This window comes from Peromyscus leucopus, chromosome 2 (genome assembly GCF_004664715.2).
Source record: "Peromyscus leucopus breed LL Stock chromosome 2, UCI_PerLeu_2.1, whole genome shotgun sequence".
Classification (NCBI taxonomy): domain Eukaryota; kingdom Metazoa; phylum Chordata; class Mammalia; order Rodentia; family Cricetidae; genus Peromyscus; species Peromyscus leucopus.
The window spans coordinates 62,138,318-62,160,682 of record NC_051064.1 but is presented as its reverse complement, the minus strand read 5'-3'; the positions used below and the strand labels follow the sequence as shown (position 1 = coordinate 62,160,682).

The window sequence follows — 22,365 nt, the reverse complement described above, 5'->3', positions numbered from 1 at the left end:
TGTTTTCAATTGCTCTCCACCTTATCCTTCGAGACAGAGTCTCTCACTGAATCTGGAGCCTCCCTGATTCTGCTAGACTATCCGGGCAGTGCCCAGGATCCTCCTGTCTTCCCAGTGCTAGGAATAATTACAGGTGTTTTCCACGTCTCGTGGGTGTGTTTCGTGGGTTCTAGGGATCAAACTCAGGTCCTCACGCTTACACAATAAAGGATTTAACAACTGAACCATTTCCTCAGCCCTTGTCTCTTTTCTGGTTTTTCATTTGTTTGGGGGTTGGTTTTCTTTTTAAGATTTATTTATTTTCATTTTATGAGTGTTTTACCTACATGTATGCCTATGTACCACATGCCTTCCTGATGCCCTTGGAGGCCAGAAGAGGGCATTAGATCTTCTGGAACAAGAACAACAAACGCTCTTATTCACTGAGCCATCTCTCCAGCCCCCTTGCTTTGTCTTTTGAGCAACGGTCTCACTTTGTAACCCTGGCTTCCTTGGACATACTATGTAGGCCAGTCTGGCCCCTTACTCCTAATCCCTCTTCCTCAGCCCCCCAAGAACTGGAATTATGGGCGCGTATCACTACATCCAGAAATGTACCCTCTCCTGAGTTATATGAACTCAGTGAGATTCAGAAGAGTTTCTTATGAATCTTAATTTTCTCATTGTGAAATCACGTTATCCAACTTGCTTTCTCACACCATGGGCAGTTGGGAGAATTAAGTGAAATGCTGAAATATTCCGGAATATCAGCTATGACTTTGTAGAGTATTGTACTTAGATGAACCATGTTAAAATGTCCTGAAGTATCTGTGGACAGATGTTCTGAGAATGAGGGAAATGGTGAGTAGAAGCTATGGGTGAGAGTCTCAGGGCTGGTGCTTTCCAACAGAAAATGACCAGAAGTAGACTATGTGGCAGAAGATACGCGCTCTCACAGCAGACACGCTGCCCCAGCTCCGTGGCTGTTCTCAACTAAGACAATTAACAATCAGGAGGCAGCCTTGCCCTAACCATTATATAGAAAAAGTCATTCCCCACCTCCTGCAGACAGAACATTCCTGCAATCCTTTATTTTCTTAATGCAGTCAAAAGAAAAGACTCCATAGGATGAATTGAAGAACCCACTTCCAGTCTAGGAGGAATTTCTAAGGAAAAGCAAATTTCCTAACAAATAAGCCTTTACATTCTCCACCAGTGAAAAAAGGTAGTTTGTTTCTTTGTTGGTTTTTCTTTCTATAGTGCTGGGGGTCAAAGCTGCAGCTCATATGTGCACACCATGCACTCTCTCCTGAGCTGCATCCACGGCTCCCAAACAAAAGCTTAAACATCTATCAGGGAGACTCTCTCCCATGGGAGTCTGCGTCACCTAAGAAGTAGTCACGAGAATGGCAAATTATTCCACTCAAAAGCAGGATGGCCCAAAGCATTTTCAACATTGCTAACATATGCAGCACAAGGCAATTAGCTGGGAGACAATATTCCTGACTGTAACTGGAAAATGTGAAAATACGCTTCTAGGAGTTTGAAGACCTGTCAAGCTTCTTTACCTTCTCAGTGTTTAACGTTTTCACAAGGATATCAGAGGGGGGAAAAACAGCCACAGGATTCTGAGCACCGTCCAATGTATATGTGTATGGAATGTACAGAAGAGACAGCACATAATGTCTGTGACTGTACACACATACAAGACACGCAGAGGTGCTCTCTACAAGTTCCCACGTAGCCATTACAGTCGGAATTCAGAGGGAGACGGTGCCGGGAACAAAGGCGTCTGGCTTCTACTTCCCACCCCCGCTCCTGACAGAAGTGACTGAGAATAACTAAAAATGGGTCAAAATTTGCATCTGGGTCGGAAGGAAAGGTTGGTTGCCATATGCAAGGCAGACACACAAAGACATCTAGGCTTAACGCAGTGTGAAGAGACCAGGCTATAGGGAGGCTCAGGGCAACTCTTCAATCTGCCTTCCAAGCAAATGCGCATGGTCTCCAAATTTCAAAGGAAGGACTAGAGACCTCTAGACCTCAGAAGAATCTAGGTGGGCTACAGGACAAGTCAATGATGAACGTCCTTGTGGAGCCACAGTCCATCGTCCCCAAATCTAACTGCACATCAGAACCACACAGACACTCTAAATGGTGCTTGGACATCTATGGCGTGTCTTAAAGTTCACCCGGCAGTTCTCCCAAGAAAGACTAACCGGTCCTGGTCCTGCTTAGTTTCTGAGATAGATGAGATCAGGCACATTCTGGGTCATCTGACTGTAGACTAACCTGGCAATTCTGAGAGGGCAAAAAGTGTATTCACTACCATTGCTAATGCCAATGGTCACTCTTCAGCACACTGGAGATCAGCAACGAGGAAGAGCATCTAAGTGGAGACCCCAGGGCCAGAGAGCTCCACGTGACAAAACCCTGGGCTGACAGGACAGCCTGACTCTGCAGCTTCAGTAGGCTGCCGCTGCATCCTGAAGCCAGCCAGGGCTGCCCAGAGAAACAGGGCTCAGTGGGTCCGAGAAACCGGAGAGGAGGCACGGAGTCGGCGAACTACTGGACAGATGCACAGACACACGTGCTGATGTTATCTGAGGCGGCAAAGCTTAAGTCTTCATTTCATTTTTCCTCTTTCTCCTGCTCCTACTGTTCTTTCTCTGTTCTGTTCTAACCTGTTTTCCTCCTCCTCCTCTTCCTCCTCCTCCTCTTCTCCTCTGTTGTTCTCCTCTACTTCACTTGGTTTTCACTTTCCCCTTTATACTTCCTAATACAGAGATTTCTATGAAAGACAGCCACAAGTGACATATTTTCCAAAAACAAATGAGAATCTTTTTTGTTTGTTTGTTTGTTTTTCGAGACAGGGTTTCTCTGTGTAGCTTGGATCTCGCTCTATAGACCAGGCTGGCCTCGAACTCACAGAGATCCGCCTGGCTCTGCCTCCCGGGTGCTGGGATTAAAGGCGTGCACCACCACCGCCCAGCTCACAAATGAGAATCTTTAGGCAGGAAGAAATCACATTATGAGCACAAGGTAGTTGTTCTTCTTAGAAACCCACAGTCAGTGAAACATTTTCTTTTGTATTAATTTTCCCACCATAGCATCTTCACCCCCAAAGCAATGGCTCTTTTATTACTGATTAACAAAGTTGTAAGCAAACGAAGTATATTTCAGCCAGCTCCTTTTGTAGTGTAGCAGATTCCTACAAAACTTGACTCAAATGGTCAGCTAAACATCTATTTTTCTTGACACACAATAAGGTCATTTAATTTCCTTTCACAACTTTGTTGTTGTTAGTTTTTTTTTTAAGGTACATACCGAAACCTGTGAACTGGAACTCAGGCTGAACCTTGGGTGCAGGGACATAATTGCTTTTTTTGATCATCAGCCTGTTTTTCCAACAGGCAGAATTCATGGGTCTATAATGCATGAAACTTCCTGGTTCTTATTCCCTGGCCTCTGCAAATCTCACGTCTAGCAACGGGGAAGGTACTTTCTAGCCTCTTGTTTTGTCTTTTTTGTATCTCTTATTGGAGCAGTTGACAGAACAATCGGAACCATTGCCCTCATCATCCTTACTCACTGACCCAGCCACCTGGATCTAACTCAGAAAGTCCAATTAAATCACAGATCTAACTAATCATCATTGCTCTTATAAAAATCATCTTCATTACGATCTGCAAGTAAATTGCCCAGTGAGGAGTGGGATTTTCCCATGAAACAATCATGCTATATTAGATACAGTGGAATCCTTTCCTGTAGTAACCACACCATGCCAAATACAGCAGGAACCCAGCAGCAGGAAGCAGGAGGAAGTCCAGCAGAAACAAGGGGCATTCTAGAGACAATCCCCCCACTCCCCACCCCGGGCTTTGTCTCTGCAGGGTTTATTCACTGTAGCTTTGTTGCTTGGTGAACTGAACTCCATAAGCTCCATGGTTGGCTGCATCTCCTCTGACATGACCACCAATACAGTGCAAAGCTGGCCCAAGACTAACCGCTTCACAAGTTAACGGAATAACCAGCTCAGCAATTAAACTGAGGGGGCTGAGCTCCTGCCCCCCACCCCACCCCACCCCCGCTGCCCCTCAAAGGAGGCGCTCACCCAACCTTCACTGGGAGGTCTGAGAGAAGCACACTGATATTTTCCAGTGAAGGGTAAGGTCAAAGGGAATGACGTCCATCCCATGAGGAAGCATCAGGCTAGACAGCGCTTATTCATCCCAGCATAAGTGATCTAGAAGCCTATGAGATGACGATTCTATCACACTAAGAAAAGAGAGGAAGGCATGCATACGAGGTCAGGAGTTTTGTTGCTGTTGCTTTGTTGTTGATAGTGAGATTAAGCAGCACCTACCCATTCTGTACTTTCAATAATAACTTCTTAAAAACATCCGAAATGACTGTAATGAAAGAAGAATGTACTTGAAAGGAAACGTTGAGAGGTAGAAATATAAAAGAGAACTAGCTGAGATTCCCCACACACTCCTCAAAGAGGAAATGAAAGTGCACAACAGAACTTACAGTGCATTATACACACACACACACACACACACACACACACACACACACACACACGGCATGGTTCACACTGCACAAGGCAGAGAGAAAAGGACGTGAACATTAGAAGGAGAAAGCAGAGGGTTCCACATTGGTATATTTGGGAAAATAAAATGGAGTTGGGAAAAAGCAACAATCTGAGATGGAGATTTGGTGAAGGAAATCGTTCCTAATGTGTGGACAGATCAAAGTCCCCCAGGGCACTAGAAAGACTGAGCCAGTGCCCAGCACCCACACTCCCCAGACAGAAGCTTCCTGTCCTCACCGTTGAACTCAGTGCCTGTAACCAGGCTGTCAGGGGGCCCTCACCATGAGCGAGAACACGTGACTACTGGCTTAACTTACTGCTAAAGGAAGCAGTTCTGATAGCCACAGTGAAAATCAGATTGCCTCATAGGATTAAAAACAGGGAGGCAGGGGGAGCTTGAGGTATAGCTGGATGCTAGAGTCTGTGTTAGCATGTGTGAGACCCAAGGTTGACTTTTCAGCAACTCCTCCCCCCTCAAAAAGAGACAGAAAGTCACACCTTCTCCCAAACCCTCCACTAAGGCTTTAAATTCCAAAGCCAATGTGATCTGTTCACAGAATTCTTAAAACAAGTTTATAACTCAAAAATTTATCTCCACTCGAACTTTCGTTCATACGTGAAGGCAACAAAAGACGTTCTCAGATAATCATAGACCCAGAAAGGATCCCATTTCCACAGTGAAAACAAGACAGAAATCGTCCTTTAGACAGGTGAGCAGAAGTGGAGGAGGAAACGGAGAAAGGGACTTCATGAGATTCGCAGTAAACACTGCACCCATTAAAACACGGGCCTAGGGTTAAATGGCTGCTGCAAACATTGCTGTGAGCCGTATGAAACAAAACCAAACGCCAGACCAAACCGACAGCATAGGAAAGTCTGGGCAGAAGAAGAAGCAGCGAGTGTACAACTGCCTTCCTTGCTTATTCAGAGAGACGGTAGCGCTGTGTGAGCGCTAACACTGGTAATCAGAGAAACACACACCCAAATCAGTTCTTTTACAAATGCAGTCAACTGGAGGAGAAAAACAAAATATGCACTGTCTGACTCACTGCCAAAAGAACCCTGTGGAGATGATAGAACGAAAAGAGACAAAAGACCTAGGAAAATAGCATGAAAAGAGAAAATAAAATGTTAGAAGGGAAATCCTAACCCAGGAAGCATTAACGGAAGCCTGTTCGTTTATCTGCTTCAATATCAGCCTTTCCCCCAGAAATGTCCTGTGTGTTCTGACCAAGGCAGCCTCATCCAGACATGTCAGCCTCATAACAGACATGGCATGCCGTTAACTATTCTGGATAGTTAACGGCATGCCATGCAAAAGCAAAAGCACAAAGAAATTGAGCAAGTCAGTACCGCATCCAAGTGTAATGTAAGCCAAAGGACATTAACCAGATAGAGGGAGCCATTTGCTGCTAGTGAGAGACTCTATCCACACGCCAGGACCATCGAGAACTGCAGCATCAAATCATACAAGAGACACCAATTAGCATCTACAAGAGAAGTGGAGAAAAAATGAGAAACAACCACTGATCTAACAACGAAGACTTGAGACAGATCTTACTCCACTTACATGCCAACACGCTACACTCTTTCCCAGCATCCACCACGGTGAAAACAGCCCAACCAATCAGTAAGGTCCACACAGGTGCCCATTAAATCCTCAAAGCATGTTAAAATGGAATAAGACTGGAAATTAACATTGAAGTGCAATTATTAAAAAGAAAAGGCTAGGGAGCCGAAGAGACAGCTCAGCGGTTAAGAGCCCGGCCGCTCTTACAGAGGACCTGAGTTCAGTTCCCAGCACCCACCTCAAATGGTTCACAACCATCTGTAACTCCAGCTTCAGAGGATCCAACACAGGAAACAGAAACAAAATAAATCTTATAATAATAATAATAATAATAATAAAAGGCTGGAGGCGGGGCAAGGAGTTTAGTGAGAGATACAGGAGGTGACCAACAAAAATAAACAGTATGAAAATGCCATAAGGAAACAGGTTAATTTCATATACTAATTTAAATATGCGTGTATGTATTGTGGTAGCTTGAATGACAATGGCCCCCCATAGACTCATAGGGAGTGGCATTATTGGAGGTGTGGCTTTGTTGGGAGAAGTGTGTCACTGCGGGAGGGTTTTGAGGTTTCAGAAGCTCAAGCCAGGCCCAGTGCTCACCCTCTTTTCCTGCTGCCTGTTGGATCCAGATGTAGAGCTCTCAGCTACCTCTCCTGCACCATGTCTACCTGCATGTCACCGCGCTTCCCACCATGATGACAATGAACTAAACCTCTGAATTGTAAGCCAGCCCCAATCAAATATCTTCCCTTATAAGAGTTGCAGTGGTCATGCTGTCTCTTCACAGCAATAAAACCCTAAGACATGTAGATATGTGTGCATATCTGTCACACTAATTGTGTGATGTGATACAACTATAATTAATTCTTAAAAGGGGAAATCAGCACAGCAATTGTACCATTAATGGAAGTACGAGCAAAGAGAACATATATTAACACACTTTAAAATAATTATTTAAGCCAAAGGGAAATTGGCACAGCAATTAAGTCACACCTTGGAAGCCAAGACAAGAGAATAAATGACAGTGTCTCTGGGATCCTGTCAAAACTTAAATCTGCACGGGAGAGGGATACCTTTGGGACTTTCATTACTAAATAGCAAAATGTGAGTACATGCTGAGTTTGGTATTCCATTCCAAAATTTAAAAATGTTCTGGGTATGATGGCATATCTATAATCCCAGCACCAGTGAAGTAGAGGCAGGAGGATCAAGAGCTCAAGGCTAGCCTCAGCTACATAGTAATTTTGAGGATAACCTGGGCTACATGAGACCACGTCTCAAAAACAAAGAAACAAAATCCCAAAAATTTATAAACGTATCAATGAAGCCAACATAAAGAGAAGCCTGGAGAGGAAATAATAAAACCTAGAATGGATTGAACAAGGTAGAAATGGGAAACAGAGTTTAGAAACCAGAGTCCATTCTCTGGAAAGAGACTAAACAGAGAGCCTGGGCTGGTGGTTAAGCACCCTGGCTGCTCTTGCAGAGCAGGGCATGACAGTTCACACCTTTAACGCGAGGAGGAGGGTCTCAGTGAGTTTAAGACCACCCCTGCTGTCTATGTGGTGAGCTTCAGAACAGCCGGAGACCCTGCTTCAAAAACACCAGAAAAGACGGAGGACAACAGAGGAAGAGATCCAAGGTCAACCCTGGGCTTCCGCACACACATACAAGTAGGTGGGTACTCTAACACACCCACGCACACACACATTTAAGATCACACTTTTTGTTCTAGGGGCAGAGCCATTTGAGGGGTCCTCAGGTATTGGTGAGAACGGCCATCATTCTGACTTAGAGACAGATGCGTCTGAAGTCCTCCCATGACCTCTTCAAGGACTGTCATCCCTGAAAGCCCACAGGAGTTCATTCACTACAGTTTCTCTAGTTACGTATTGATTTCTTATCTTTTCTTCACGTTATATACCTGAAATAAAATAATTTTTATTCATTAGAAAGTCTGAAGAGCTGCAGCGGCCAGGACCATGCCGATGCCTGTGGTCTGTGGTCCACGTTACTACTGAAGGCCAGGGGGTTGTCCGCAGTCTGTGCTACCACCTGAAGCCACGCTGATGTCTGTGGTCTGTACTGTGGAAGCCCATGACCCTTGCTGGCCCTGACCGTAAAGGGCAAGGAAGCTTTTTTTTTTGCAGTAGTCTGGATGACGGCAGACTCACAGCTGAGAATGAGAGACAGAAGGCTTCCGGGACAATCTCTCTCCCCCATCCCCACCCCCAAATTAACATCAAAGAAACAGTCTAGACACGAAGCCATTGAAGAGAACTCTTTAAAATTGAGATAAGGAAGCTGGAGTGTAGCTCTTCACAGCTGATGGCTTCTGGTGGGGTGGGGGTGGGGAAGGACTCGGTTTTTCTGAAAGGACTGGCCACTGTTCCTTAAAGGAACTACCATGGTCCAGTGAGTATATGGGCAACACAAATCGGACAGCCACCTTCTCCTCCTTCTCCTCCTCTCCTCCTCCTCCTCCTCCTCCTCCTCCTCTTCCTCCTCCTCCTCCTTCCTCTCTTCCTCTTCTTCTGCTTTGGGGGAGATCACAAGAATTGGGGGCAGACCTGGGAAGACTGGCTAAGTGAATGTGATCCAGTGCACTATGTGAAATTTCCAAATAATCAATTAAAATATTATGTTTTAAAAAAAAAAAAAAGTCCGAAGAGGCCTAACCTCATAGTTGGCCAAACTGTCTCATCATTTCTCCCCGATCTTAGGTTGTCATCTCCCAGTATATGGCGACAGCAATAGCTGGGGTAGGTTTTCTTAATGGGACACCAGACAACTAGTTACAAATTAACTTGTCTAAAATAATAAATGTCACCAACTGCTGCCCCAAATTTATCTCCAAGGTATTGTTAAACACAAATTCTCTTCATTAAGTATTTGTGGGGTTTTTGTGCATATGTGTGCATGCACACATGTATACGAGTGACCACAGAGACCCGAAGAGGACATCGGCTCTCCTGGAACTGGAGTTACAGATCGTTGTGAGCTGCCCTGTGGGTGCTGGCCACCAACCCCCTGCAACACAGTAAGGACTCTCATCTGCTGAGCCGCCTCTCTGGCCTCAAGTCTCTCTGGAAGAAAGAACTGATATGCGCTGTGGAGATGGCTTACTTGGCAAAGAGCTGGCTGCGCAGGCCAGAACATCCGTGTTCAGAGGCCCACACAACTTCCTCTAATTGTGTCATAGTCTTAAATCCCGTGACAGTGACATGCACTGGTTTATTCCTACTTTTTGCATACATGCTTGAATTTGCACGTGTTTGTACTTGTGTGTGTTGGGGGCAGGGGAATGCACATGTGTGTGATTCGTGTGAACCAGAGGGCAACACTGGGTGTCCTAAATCATTCATGTTTTGAGACAGTTTCTCACTAAACCTGGAGCTTACTGATTTGGCTAGACTGGCTGGTCAGCAGGCCCCAGCGGTCCTGTCTCCCGGTACTGAGATTTTAGATGCATAACTACTCAGGGCTTTTAACATGGGTGCTGGGGATCCAAATTCAGTTTCTGTGTGCTAGGGTTTCACTATGCAGCCCTGGCTGGCCTAGAACTCACTATGTAGACTATGCTGGCCTCAAACTCACAGAAACCCACTTACTTCTGCTACAGAGTGCTAGGATTAAAGGTGCGCCCACCACCTCTGGCTCCCATCCCACCTTCTTAAAGCTCCTTTGGGGCCACGCCCCCATTTACCAACATGGACCTTTCTGCATGCTAGGGCTGCCTCCGGCTCCCACGTAACCACTCTTTTATTTGTTTGTTTGTTTGTTTTTGGTTTTTTAAGACAGGGTTTCTCTGTGTAGTTTTGGTGCCTGTCCTGGATCTTGCTCTGTAGACCAGGCTGGCCTCGAACTCACAGAAATCTGCCTCCCGAGTGCTGGGATTAAAGGCGTGCGCCACCATCGCCCAGCCCACTTAATCACTCTTGACCTGAGTCCCCAGCCAGAGCAGCTCATAGTAAATGAGGTGACCGTCAGCCTCTGTTCCTCCTCTTTCTTAAGCAAAGGGAAAGAAGGCCTGTGGACTTCCTAACAAACATAAGCTGTGAGCCGCTCTATTCCCTGTATACATGCAAATCCCTGGCATCATCATCTAATGTCCTTCCTGTCACCACCTACTTCTCCCCCAGGGCTCAGTGGAGAGATGGTCGCCAGTGCCACTCATCTGGATGACAACAGAATAAGACTCTATCCTCCTGCTGCTCTGGTTCTACCACGGAGCACCCTCATCCCTCCACTCATTCCAGCAGAAACCCCCTGCCCTGCTGGTTTCCCACAGCCTGCCCTCAGAATTCTCCAGGAGGAAACGCCACTTCCCTTCCACCTACCAGCCATCTGGAAACCAAAGATGGTGGGCACAGAGTGCCGGGGAGGAGCTGCCGAAATGCTCATGGTGTAATTGGCACCTTGTTGGAGATGGAGGCACACTTCTGAGGTCCTGCTGTCTGTGGTCACATTGACTGTCTCCTCATGAACGGATTCCACAGCATTTGGCTGCTGTCTTTCGATGTGTATCTTTAGAAGAGGAAAGACAAGAGAATTCACCATGACTCCAGACAGAATGACCGAGACGGCATGGTGCTTGGCGCTGTTTCTCTGCCATCCCATTTCAGACACTGGATAACCAGGGAGGAAGGATAGGGCCAGCTCTGCCGTGAGGGACCTGAGGAACAAGGTCTAATCATCCCCGGGACCAAGCTGTGGTGGTCCTAAGCTGTGATGGAAGTGAGAACTCTATTTGGGAGTGCTCTCCTGACCACAAATGACCAACAATAAAAGGAGGTCCCGGTACCTAATCAGCATACTTCCAGCCTTGCTGAGGGAGAAAAGTACAAGTCCTTAGAAATAAGCCACATGAGGACGCCAAACATAAATGCAAGTCCCACAATCACACTCTGTTGGATGGCGTGTACATTAGACATAAAATATGCACATATCTTAAAAATCCCATCCACTTTCTTAAAGGGGCACTGGAGCTGGAAAACAATCAGACTGATCTCCCATTTCTCTTTCAAACCATACAGTTGGCAGACAGCAGCACTAACCAGTATGATTTGGTGGTTGTTCCTAGTTATGGAAACATCATCATTTTACTTTCATGGTTACTTGTGCAATAATAGCATATAAGACCCATTAAAGAAGATAATTCTTTTCTAATGAAAGGAGTTTAAAAGTATCTTCTAGTCAGGCCTCGGTGGTGCACACCTTTAATCCCAGCACTCGGGAGGCAGGGCCAGGTGGATCTCTGTGAGTTCGAGGCCAGCCTGGTCTACAGAGTGAGATCCAGGACAGGCACCAAAAACTACACAGAGAAACCCAGTCTTGAAAAACCAAAATAGTATCTTCTAAACTTGTCTCAGGGTTGTGTTGGCTCTAACAGAAATGTCAATGTGTGTTTTCAACATTCTTTGCTTAAGGAGGTATCCCAGGAAAGTTTACAAAGTGAAAGATGTTCACCCAGACTTGAATATGTGAGCAAGACTCTGTCTACACTCAGTGATTAACTATGCTGTTTCGTAAGTTAAAATGGTCATAGATTGTTATTACACATTTGCAAATAAATGTGATTTCACTTTCTGTGACTGAAGGAAGGGAAAGAGAGCTGAAGGGGGAGGGAGGGAGGGAGGGAGGGAGGGAGGGAGGGAGGGAGGGAGGGAGGGAGGAAGGCAGCAGGAGGGTGTGGGGGACCAAGCTCCTATGTAGACCAAGTCCTCCTGGCTCACGTCTCCACGTCGGCATTAGCAGGGTAAAGCAGCTCACTTGACTTACCACGTACACGATCTTGGAGTTTATGCCCTCTGGGCTTATTTGCCACCCCACACAGGTGTCATTAAAAAGAGACACGTTATGAATTTCTATCATTACTTCTGGAATAGAAAAAAGAAAAGAGAAGAATTGGCTCATGAACGGCATCAGAGGGCTTTGGGGAAATCCTAGTGGACGGGGTGCATCTGTCCAGCTGGTGTCTCCCCTGCACACTAGTCACACTGCGATTCGGAAGCAGAACTGAGCAATCCAAGCAATCCCAGATGGTTCATCATGAATGAGCCTGGCCCACTGCCTGGCCAGGCAAAGGGTGAGGAAGAACTCCAACTGTGACTAGCCTGATGGGCCACTGGATGCCACTGGTATTCCATCAGGGAGGCGGTCCAAGGGCCAGAACCGAGTTCTGATTGGAAGCCCAGCTTCTGCCTCCCTTATCTTACCCTGGGTGGTAGGGCATTCACTCAAGCAACCAACCGCTGTTCCCAAAAGGAAAATGTGTCACCACAAAGGCAGATTCCTCAGGAGAAGCTTGCGATGAACTGAGTAAGTTCTCCCTAGAGTCCCGATTCACCCTGGGACTCCTCTAGCAGAAACCATGTGATCTGATCTGGTGGGAAGCCATGTTTTCTCTGGGTTCTGCTTGTTCTAAATAACCCTCACTTCTGTTCCATGTGATGAATCTGGCAATGTAGGAAAACATAAGGGTTCCCTTAAGTGAGATAGTTTCCAATGGACCCAGCCAGCCAATCACTTAAAAGGTGTTCAGTGTGGTATGGGGAAAACCCACCTTTCCACTTCTTAAAGTCAGATTTCCTACAGATATGCAAAGCTATTTCTAGTTGCAAATGACATGATCTTATTTGCATACACTCCTAAGGAATTAAAATTTAAAAAACAGACAAACAAAAAAATCCATGAAGGCTAAGAAAAGAGTTCGGCAAGGTTAAGGGACACAAAGTTGATAATTATTTCACAATAGAGATGAATGATTAAAGGAAATTAAAGCCATTTCTTTTACAATACAATCCAAAAGGAGGAAAGGAGAAAACAAAACACTCAAACACTCTTAAGTTAGGCACATGCACTAGCCTCCCTGGAGACAAGAATCCTCACTTCATCCAAAAGGGAAGGGAATACTCCACGGCCCTGTTTCCTGGGACCCAGACATCTCAGAGGTTCCTGGGTCTAGTGCGGGCCATCCCTGCACATGCCGTGATGACATGACGGTGCCCACGCCTCCTGATTCGGGGCTTCCTTGCTGTGACGCATACTCCCCAGCACATGCAGCCTGGAAGAGGAGAGGAGGTGAACCCTCTGAGGACAGGAGCTAGAGGATCATCACTGCCCTTTGTTCCCTGGAGGCGCTGTCGTAGATGTCTGAGTTTCCATAGCCTTTCGGAATGCTGGACCAGCAGTGGGCAGTCCCTCCTACCCAGGGGAGACCGGGACACTGTGGCATCCTCACACTGGTTCTTTCCTTCCCTTATTACCCCTCTGGGTCCCGGATCCTGCTTCCTGGGGTTTTACTCCCCATTACATAATAATACTAACTCCTGGTTCTGTGTTGGGAGAAACTCAAGGTTAAGTCCTGTGTCAAGATAAGTGAGAAGGCTGCTTGCCTCTTAAGCACAAGGACTCGGGTTTGAGCCTCAGGACCCAGGCTTGTTTGCTTGTGTATTCATCCACTGTGGTTAGCCTGATGGGCCACTGGTGTTCCACTCAGGGAGGCTGGAGCAAGGCCCAGAACCGGGTTTGGTGTTACATGCTTATAACCCCAACACTAGGAAGGTGGCAATTGCTGGATCCCTGTCCCACCTAGTAGGTGAGCTCCAAGTCAGTGAAAGACTTCATTTCAGAAGCCCAAGTTTGGTTCCCAGCATCCACATCAGACAGCTCACAACCACCTATAACTCCAGCTCCAGGGGATTTGTTACAGGCACCAGCAATCGCTGCACACACCCATACAGACTCATTCAAATTCAAAGGCAAAACAGATGGTTCCTGTGGAACAATATCCAAGGTGACCTCTGGCTGTGTGTGTGTGTGTGTGTGTGTGTGTGTGTGTGTGTGTGTGTGTGTGTAAAAGAAAACTATAATTCCTCTAACTAGCTCCTGTTCCTTCCCTATAATAAATCTCTTCTCAGTCACCAAGAGGAAAACAGAGCCTGAACCTAAAACACCTGCAGAATTAACTCATTTCTCCTGTACAGAACCAAGATCAAATTTGGACTCACCTGGTCTACTGATCTCTATGTCCATCAGTGATTTTATACATTTACTAAAATCATTGTATCCTGGCATTATCTAGAATCTATGTCCCCCCACACCTGTTTTTGGATAAAGCCAAGCTACCTATTAATAAGTGAGAATAAATTGAGACAGAGAACAAAACACAAATCTCTTTAGAGATATCAGAGTATCAGCTATGAAGCCTAAAAAAAAAAAAATCCCTAAGTTTCTACACCAATGGTTCTCTTCAGAACACAGGTAATGTGAAAAAAATAATCCAGTTACGAGCATGAATAAGCAAAGGAATGTAATGACCTTGTTGGTTCACCTCCTTGGGTAGCAAAGATGATGCTGATACCAGTGTACCAGCCTGGAGACACTTCAAGTGTTACTGGCCACTTCTGCTGCTGCCCTTCAAAGCCCCAGAACTTTCAACATCTCTGCTCACTCCTACGGCCTTCTGATGATCACTCAGCAGCTGGTCCAGAGGAAACGGCCCCCCTCCCCATCTTCTCCATGAATTGCCAATAAAGCCAACAGCCTTCCTATTTGGGGTGCCTGTGTCACCCAAGTAGAGATTAGAAAAAGGTTTCCTTTCTTGCTCTTCCTTTTTGCTCATTCACTATGACAACTGTAAATGACATCTCAAAGATGCCATCTGCCTCCAGCCTATGCCGTGCTCTGCACAGATGGGACCCAGATCTGATTATAGAGATGCCAGATACTCCATCCCAGAGAGTAGCTGAGCACAGTTGGTGACTCCTCCCACCAAGTACCTACAAAAAGGTGAAAAGACTTTTTTTTTTTAATAAAAATACCAGGTGTTAACTCTGTACATCAGTGCTCTCCTTTGAAAACATGACACTTGTACACTAATTCTAACTATGCCAATAACCGAAAAACAAATACAGGCTGATAAGATGCCTCAGTGGATAAAGGAAAGGCTCTTGCCAACAAGCCTGATGACCTGAGTTTGATCTTGAAACCCTGAGGAGAGAACATATTCCCATAGGTTGTCCTCTGACCTCCCCATGTGCACAGTGGCACGCATGCTCCTACACATACACACCAAACAAACGTCATAAAGATTGAAAAGAAGGGAAAAGTAAAAGAAGAAAACACATGGAGGAAAGCCTTTGAAGCAGCCTCCTCTTCCATTCACTGCTCACGACGTACAGAATTGCTGCCCCATGCCGAGCATCCTACTGCGTCTGTTTGACTGTGTCAAACACTGGGCTGTGAGGAAGACTAGAGCTCAGGTCTTCCCTCAAGGAGCATGTTGCCTAATGGGAGGGGCAACACAGATGCAGGCAAATTGCAACTCAATAGCGTTATCACAGGCTCCCCACAAATACTGAAGGGTACAGAACCGGAAGATAACAGCTCTCACTGGAGGTCCCGGGAATTTCAGGTTGGTGCAGGAGTGAGGCTGCCGAGGAAGCACAGGATGGACCTGGGGAAGGGATTGCTTGCCGGACTAAAGACAGACACTCCTCCAAACAGAGACAAGCTGCGGGGTAATGAGAGGGACAGTTTTCCATTTGGAAGGAAGCACTAGAGTGCAGAAGAACCGGACGGAGGTCATAAAATAGAACATAATACTGTTTACTCAATGACAACTATATGTCAGGCTCGGACTGCTCCTGACAGACGTGATCTCATTTTCCCAGCAGTCATAAGAAGCAATAATAAAACCAATTGAGTTATAACTATGGACCAGAGAATATGCACAGGACTTGAACCTTCAAAATAACCTGACGACTAGACATCACCATGTCCATTTTATAGACCTGAGGCTTAGAAGTTAAGGAACCTGCAAGGGATAGACAGCATGAGGGACTGAGTCTGGACTCACAATTAGACATGTCACACCCCACCACAAAGAGCCTTTGCACTGAAGTAGTTACTCAGGCAAGAGGTTAGGACATGAAATTGGGGTACTGTATTATGAAACAAGAAACAATTCTGAAGGAGATGAATGGGAGGTGAGGAAACAGAACAGAGAAGAGTCCAGGCTGGCTGCCAGCCCTTGAGCTCAAGGGTTGGATGAATGGCCCTTCACTGCTCTCCAAAGAAACATGAGAGGAGGCCGGGTAGGTCTGTAAAAGAGAGCGATGAACTGTATTGGGGACATGCTAGATAGGAGCTGTCTGCTGACTACCCAATGGAAAAATCGCCTTAAGAGCCATGGATTTGTGGGTGAAGTAGAAGACTCGGGTGAGTGAAAGACACACAAGTAGGTCATGGAGAGGGGCTAAGTGGCAGAGCCCAGAGAAACACTGATCCCAAGGAGACCCAGGGAACAAGGGTAGTGCAGGGAAGAGAGGGGAGTGACTAAGAGAAGTGTGCCCAGGAAGCGAAGGGAAGGAAGGACATGGAGGCCTGTCTCTTCCTTGGAGCAGCCTCCCCCATTCTCACTCAGCTCCCTCGCTCCACCAGGTAGGGTGTCGCATGCCATTGAGGCCCAGAGGCAAAGTCAACCTCCCTCTCTCCCATCCTTCATCTTTTCTCCTTGACGAAATGCCCACCAATGAAGTAGGGAGAGCAGGCCTTGGATCTGTCCAGTTGTAAGACACAAAGACATCTCCAATTTGACAATAAGAAGGGCCCTACAAGGCTTGGCTATAAACAGTCTAATTCTTACTTTCTTTGTGTTAAGTCCTAAGTTAAAGTTACATAAAATGAGTAAAAGTGGCTAAATTCCTAAAGTGTTACATAGTTTATGGTGATTTTTTGTGGCATATGAATGAATAAATGTTAATATGTTCATTGGGTGTTAATTTTTTGTACACATTAGGTAAAAATACATCTAGTTCATCAAAGTCATGATATACCACATACTACAAAGAATTCTTGGTTGGTATATTAAAACTACAAGTTTAAATTATTTGTCAGGTATCTTAGTTAGGGTTTCTATTGTTGTGAAGAGACACATGACCACAGCAACTCTTATAAAGAAGACATTTAATCAGGGTGGCTCGCTTACGGTTTCAGAGGTTCAGTCCATTATCATCAGGACGGGGAGCACGGCAATGCGCAGGCAGATGAGGTACTGGAGTAGTAGCTGAGAATCCTACATCTTGCAGGCAACAGGAAGTCGACTGTGACTTTGAGTGAAGCTTAAGCAAAAGACCTCAAAACCCGCCTCCACAGTGACACACTTCCCCCAACAAGACTATAACTACTCCAACAAGGCCACACCTCCTAATATTGCCACATCTTTTGGGGGGCCATTTTCTTTCAAACTACCACATCAGGCAGGGTGATAGATGTCCATAGACTTAGCTGCTTGGGAGGCTAAGGCAGGGAGATCTCTTGAGAACAGTAGTTTGAGACAAGCCTGAGCAACATAGCAAAACTCCATCTCAAATGTGCCTGTGTGTATAAAATGTGTGAATATATTATGTATATGTGTGTATATACTTATGTGTATATATATTATTTTTAAAAAACAAGCTATGTAAATAATTCATTAGTTATGTCAAAGATCATCAGGGTGGTATACAAATATTTCAAGCTTGGAAGAACATGAATAGGAAAGTGTGGGATTCCAGGGCTCCCAGACTTGAGTTCAAATCATAACTCCATCAAGTACTAGTTACAGAATGACCCTAAGAAAATTGCTTAACCTCCACGAGTCTTAGATCACTCAGGTATGAAAAACTTGCTTTCCAAGTTTTTCTCTGAGGAGGAAACAAAGCCAAGCATTAGGGGCCCCAAGAGAACCCTGGGTGTGCAAGCTGGTGTTCAGTGAGCATCTTAATGATGTTAGTAGTTCAAATATTATAGACATATTCAGATCCAACCCAGCTGTGGGTCTATTGTAGTAATGTGTCAGTTCACCCCAGACGGCCTTTCTTGTCCATTTAAAATGTACAGAGCTGCAAGTGAGCACTCACTGGGCTGGTGAGGAGGGCTGACAAGCAGGAGGGACAGAGGGTCACGGAGCTCGGTAGCATTTGCAGTAGCACAGCATAGGGCGGGTTATGGAATGCAGAAAGGATCCTGGCAGATCAGCAGTCTGTGTTTCAAGTGAGTTGTTACTCCCCCAAGAGCATGAAGTGATGGAGAGACAGAGCATGGAGGGTTAACCTTGTAATTATTAACCCAGACTCTAAACATAAAAGCTAAATGACCTGTGTAGAATGGAAGCCAGGAACAGCCTTATCAAGAACAAATCAGACTCTTTGATCTTGAAGCAAACTGACTCACTAACATGAAGCTTCCACCTTGGGGTTTTTCCAGACACTAACACACTTGCTTAATTCCCTGCTGTCTGGAATTTCCAGTTCAAACTAGCCTGAGAGAGAAAAAAAAAAAAATCCCACCACCTTCGGCCTTAGGGAAGAAGGTCCGACCACCTCGTTAGAGTTCATACTCCACGAAGAACATTACAGATCTGTGCCTCTAACGCAGAGGCAGGGGGCTCCAAAAATAGTTTACAGTAAATAAAAACAGTCTGTGTCCAGAGAAGTCATTGCACCCAGCTTGGAATTAAAGACAGAAAGAGGAGTGGATGGAGTGAAAACCAGAAAGGATGGTGATGGGAAGAGGCTAAAAGTGGACCCTGAATGAAGTAAATACAAACTACACGGGGTGATGTGGGGGGATCAAGACATTGATGAAAACCAGGGCAAGAAGAGAAGAGGGGGCAGCTAAGCAAGAGCCATGACAACCAGCATCTCTCACTTTTCCAGAAGCTTCTCCAGCCTCCCCTTCCATGAATTAATCAGCATGTAAATCGCTCCCTTTATCTGTGAAAATCGAATTTAGCTGCCAATCGTGATGGAGGGCACACAAGCCTCCTCACAGAAAGCGCCTCGCTCCCAGGGAGAATGCCTTTTTCTCTCCTTAAATCAAAGCTTGCATAAGCCCATGGAACAGCTGCAGCTGGAGCCACAGACTTAGTGAAAGGTGGAAGGCTGAGGACAGTAATTATAATTAGCGGTTACATAACATGTTTGTTCTTCAAAGTGCTGTGCAAGGACCAGCTAATTAATAGCTTACTGTGCTCCATGCTGATCCCCTGGTTTTTCATGTAGTGACTAATCCTTGTGCCCCCACTGAATTCTGAACGGTGGCAGTAGAGGGCCTTGAGCAGGGGGGCAGGTGGCGAAGAGGCCATAGCTCTACCCAGCTCCCTCTCCAAGCCATTTCTGGGGAAGAGTTCCTGGAGAAAGCTGCCTTACCCTCCAGATAAATCTTGGCGGTGCTGATAGAGATGTGACAGAGACCATCAGTCTAGGTCAGTTTGCTCTTAGAGAAACCAGAAGGCCGGGGCCTCGGAAGTCCTTGGTCTTTGCTACAAGCTTGGCCTTGCTTCTCTGCTCAGCCAGCCAGACATCCCCAAAACAAGCTCGCCTAGATCTCTGGGTTCTCATCCTCTGTTTTCTCCCCACTCTCTAGCCTACATCTTTTGTATTGATGGTGGAGATAGCTAAATGTAAGGATTTTCTGTCTACTCCAAGGATTCTTTACGCACAGACTTCAGCAGTCTGTGCTGGTTTGAATTTCTGTACAAAACATTACAAGGACATATGAACATGCATTTCCTTGGGGAGAGGTCTGATTCTTCTACCACACTGTAAATTCCAAAGAATTAGTACTTCACACATAGTGCACACTAAGTAGACATCTTTGGGATGAATGGATGGGTAGGATAGATATCCTCAAATTTCTCTCTCTCAGGGATGGGGAAATGGCTCAGTCATGAGGTGTTTGCCATACAAGTGTGAGAACCTAAGGCAGACACCCAGAACTCCCATAAGAAAGGAGGGTACGGTGAGTTACTCCTGCAGTCTAGCGCTAGGAAGACAAGCACAGACAAATCCCTGGGTTTCACTGGCCCGTCAGATTTTTCTAATTGGTGATCTCTGAGCCAATGAGAGACCCTGTCTCAAAAACATAATAATACGGTGAATGGGTCCTGAGAAACAACACCTGAGGTTAACTTCTGCTCTCCATGTACACCTGCACACACATGTACAAATACACCTGCATAAACATGCACACACATGTACAAAGATACCTGCATAAACATGCACACACATGTACAAATATACCTGCATAAACATGCACACACGTAAAGAAAGAAAAATATAGTTAAAGACATAGTGTTTTTAGGGGATAATCTTTTCATACACTGTGAAGATGTATCTCTGCCAAGTCACCTTATGATTGGTTTAATAAAGAGCTGAAAGGCCAATAGTTAGGCAGGAGAGGATAGGTGGGACTTCTGGGCAGAGTTAGGAACTCTGGAAAGAAGAGAGGCATGTTAGACATACAGTATGCAGGAGAGGTAATGAGTCACATGGTAGACTGTAGATTAATATAAACAACATAAATAATACACATGTGTATGTATGTGTGAATGAATACAATAGATTATTTCTCACCTTTAAAAAGTAAGGAAAATGGCATATCCTACATTGTTGGTGTACCTTAAAAATAGTATGTTAAAGCTGGGTGATGGTGGCACACACCTTTAATCCCAGCACTTGGGAGGCAGAGGCGGGTGGATCTCTGTGAGTTTGAGGTCAGTCTGGTCTACAAAGTGAGTTCCAGGACAGCCAGAGCCACATAGAGAAACTCTGTCTTGAAAAAGCAAAAAAAAAAAAAAAAAAGCTAAGTGAAATAAGTCAAGGTAAAAACAAACAAACAAACAAAACCAACTCAAATAACATATGATTCAATTTATATGGAATGCCTAAAGTAGTCAAATTCCTATGAGATAGAAAGCAGAATGGAGCCAGGTGGTGGTGGTGGTGGTGATGGTGGCGGCGGCGGCGGCGGCGGCGGCGGCGGCGGCGGCGCATGCCTTTAATCCCAGCACTGGGAGGCAGAGGCAGGTGGATCTCTGTGAGTTCAAGGCCAGCCTGGTCTACAGAGTGAGTTCCAGGAAAGGCGCAAAACTACACAGAGAAACCCTGTCTTGGAAAAAAAAAAGAAAGGAAGGAAGGAAGGAAGGAAAGAAGAAAGGAAGAAAGGAAGAAAGGAAGAAGAAAGGAAGAAAGGAAGAAAGGAAGAAAGGAAGAAAGGAAGAAAGGAAGAAAGAAAGGAGAAGAAAAAAGAAAGAAAGCAGAATGGAAGGGTACCAGAGTCTATGGGAGGAAGGAACGGGAAGTTCCACTTTTAAAAGATACCTGGAGATTGGTTATACAATACTATGGATACACATAACACCAATGAATTGCATAGTGAAAAAGAATCAATATAATACATTTACTTGTATTTTGTGTTTTGATACAATTAAATAAAACTTAACTCCTTGCATTTTGCCATCATAAGGAGAGAGAGCAAAAAAGCATAGTGAATTATGGTGTTTTAAAAGATGAAGGTGTAAAATTCTCTGTATAACTTATTTTCCCAACCTACCATCTAAATCATCAAGATTAAGCTGAGAAATCTAAAGCCAAGTGCCCACCCAAGTAAACAGCAGAGGCAGGCACAATCCAGAGGGAGGTAGCTTCATACTCCCCGATCCTTCCGATGTTGAGGTCCCAGGTAAAAGAGGCCCAGCAGAACGGAATCTGTACCTGTGCACGTATGAGTGACGTCACTCCAGGAGCCTTTCTCTGTGCAAACAGAAGTGATCGTTCCTCCGGAACTCTCAAAGCCCTCCTGACAGACATAGTGAGCCACACTGCCCAGGCTGGAGGTGTGATTGCCCACCAAGATGGCGTTCTGGACTTCAGGAGGGCTGCCACAACTGATCTCTGCAATGAGAGGCAACAGGACACCTGTGAGGAGCCCTGACTTCCATGCCTGCTATTAGGATCTCAGAAATAAACATTTCATGATGACAGAGGCCATTCATCTGGGAAAAGAGAAAACACAAACTCCTTCAAATGGTTCAAATATAATTATATAAAATTAAGGTTGTTCAGAAGTACAGGAAACTGGTATGCCTGGATTTAATGAAATTTTCAAACGTGCACACAGAGAGAAGAGACAAATTATGAGATGGCTTACTCATGGAGCTCCTTGTCTATGAAATAATACTCCTTAGGGTTCATTTGCATTCTAAAGTTCTGTAGAACTTTTTACTATGTATCTTCAAATCATTAACTCTTGAAAGTGCATTGTAGCAACTGTTGTCAACTGAATATAAATAAAATATTACAAAATCCTTGACATTCTTAAAGCAAAGCAATACAAAAAGTGTTTCTCTTCCTACATTCAACTTACAGGCAATTCTCAAGGGAAAAGG

At 45.3% G+C, this 22,365-nt stretch overlaps 1 protein-coding gene across 6 annotated transcripts in view; it reads right to left on the bottom strand.

Moving 5' to 3' along the window:
• Positions 1–22,365, bottom strand: part of Susd1 (sushi domain containing 1) — a 124,495-nt gene that overhangs the window by 52,782 nt on the left and 49,348 nt on the right. For all 6 annotated transcript variants that reach the window (XR_005090833.1, XM_037202626.1, XM_037202625.1 and 3 more), the window contains exons 6-8: positions 21,692–21,871; positions 11,931–12,028; positions 10,490–10,676 (exon numbers count right to left, since the gene is read on the bottom strand). Coding sequence is in view for 5 of the 6 variants with exons in the window: in XM_037202626.1 (XP_037058521.1) it covers positions 10,490–10,676; positions 11,931–12,028; positions 21,692–21,871 (465 nt within the window). In the remaining variant the exon portion in view is untranslated. The remainder of the gene's footprint in view (positions 1–10,489; positions 10,677–11,930; positions 12,029–21,691; positions 21,872–22,365) is intronic.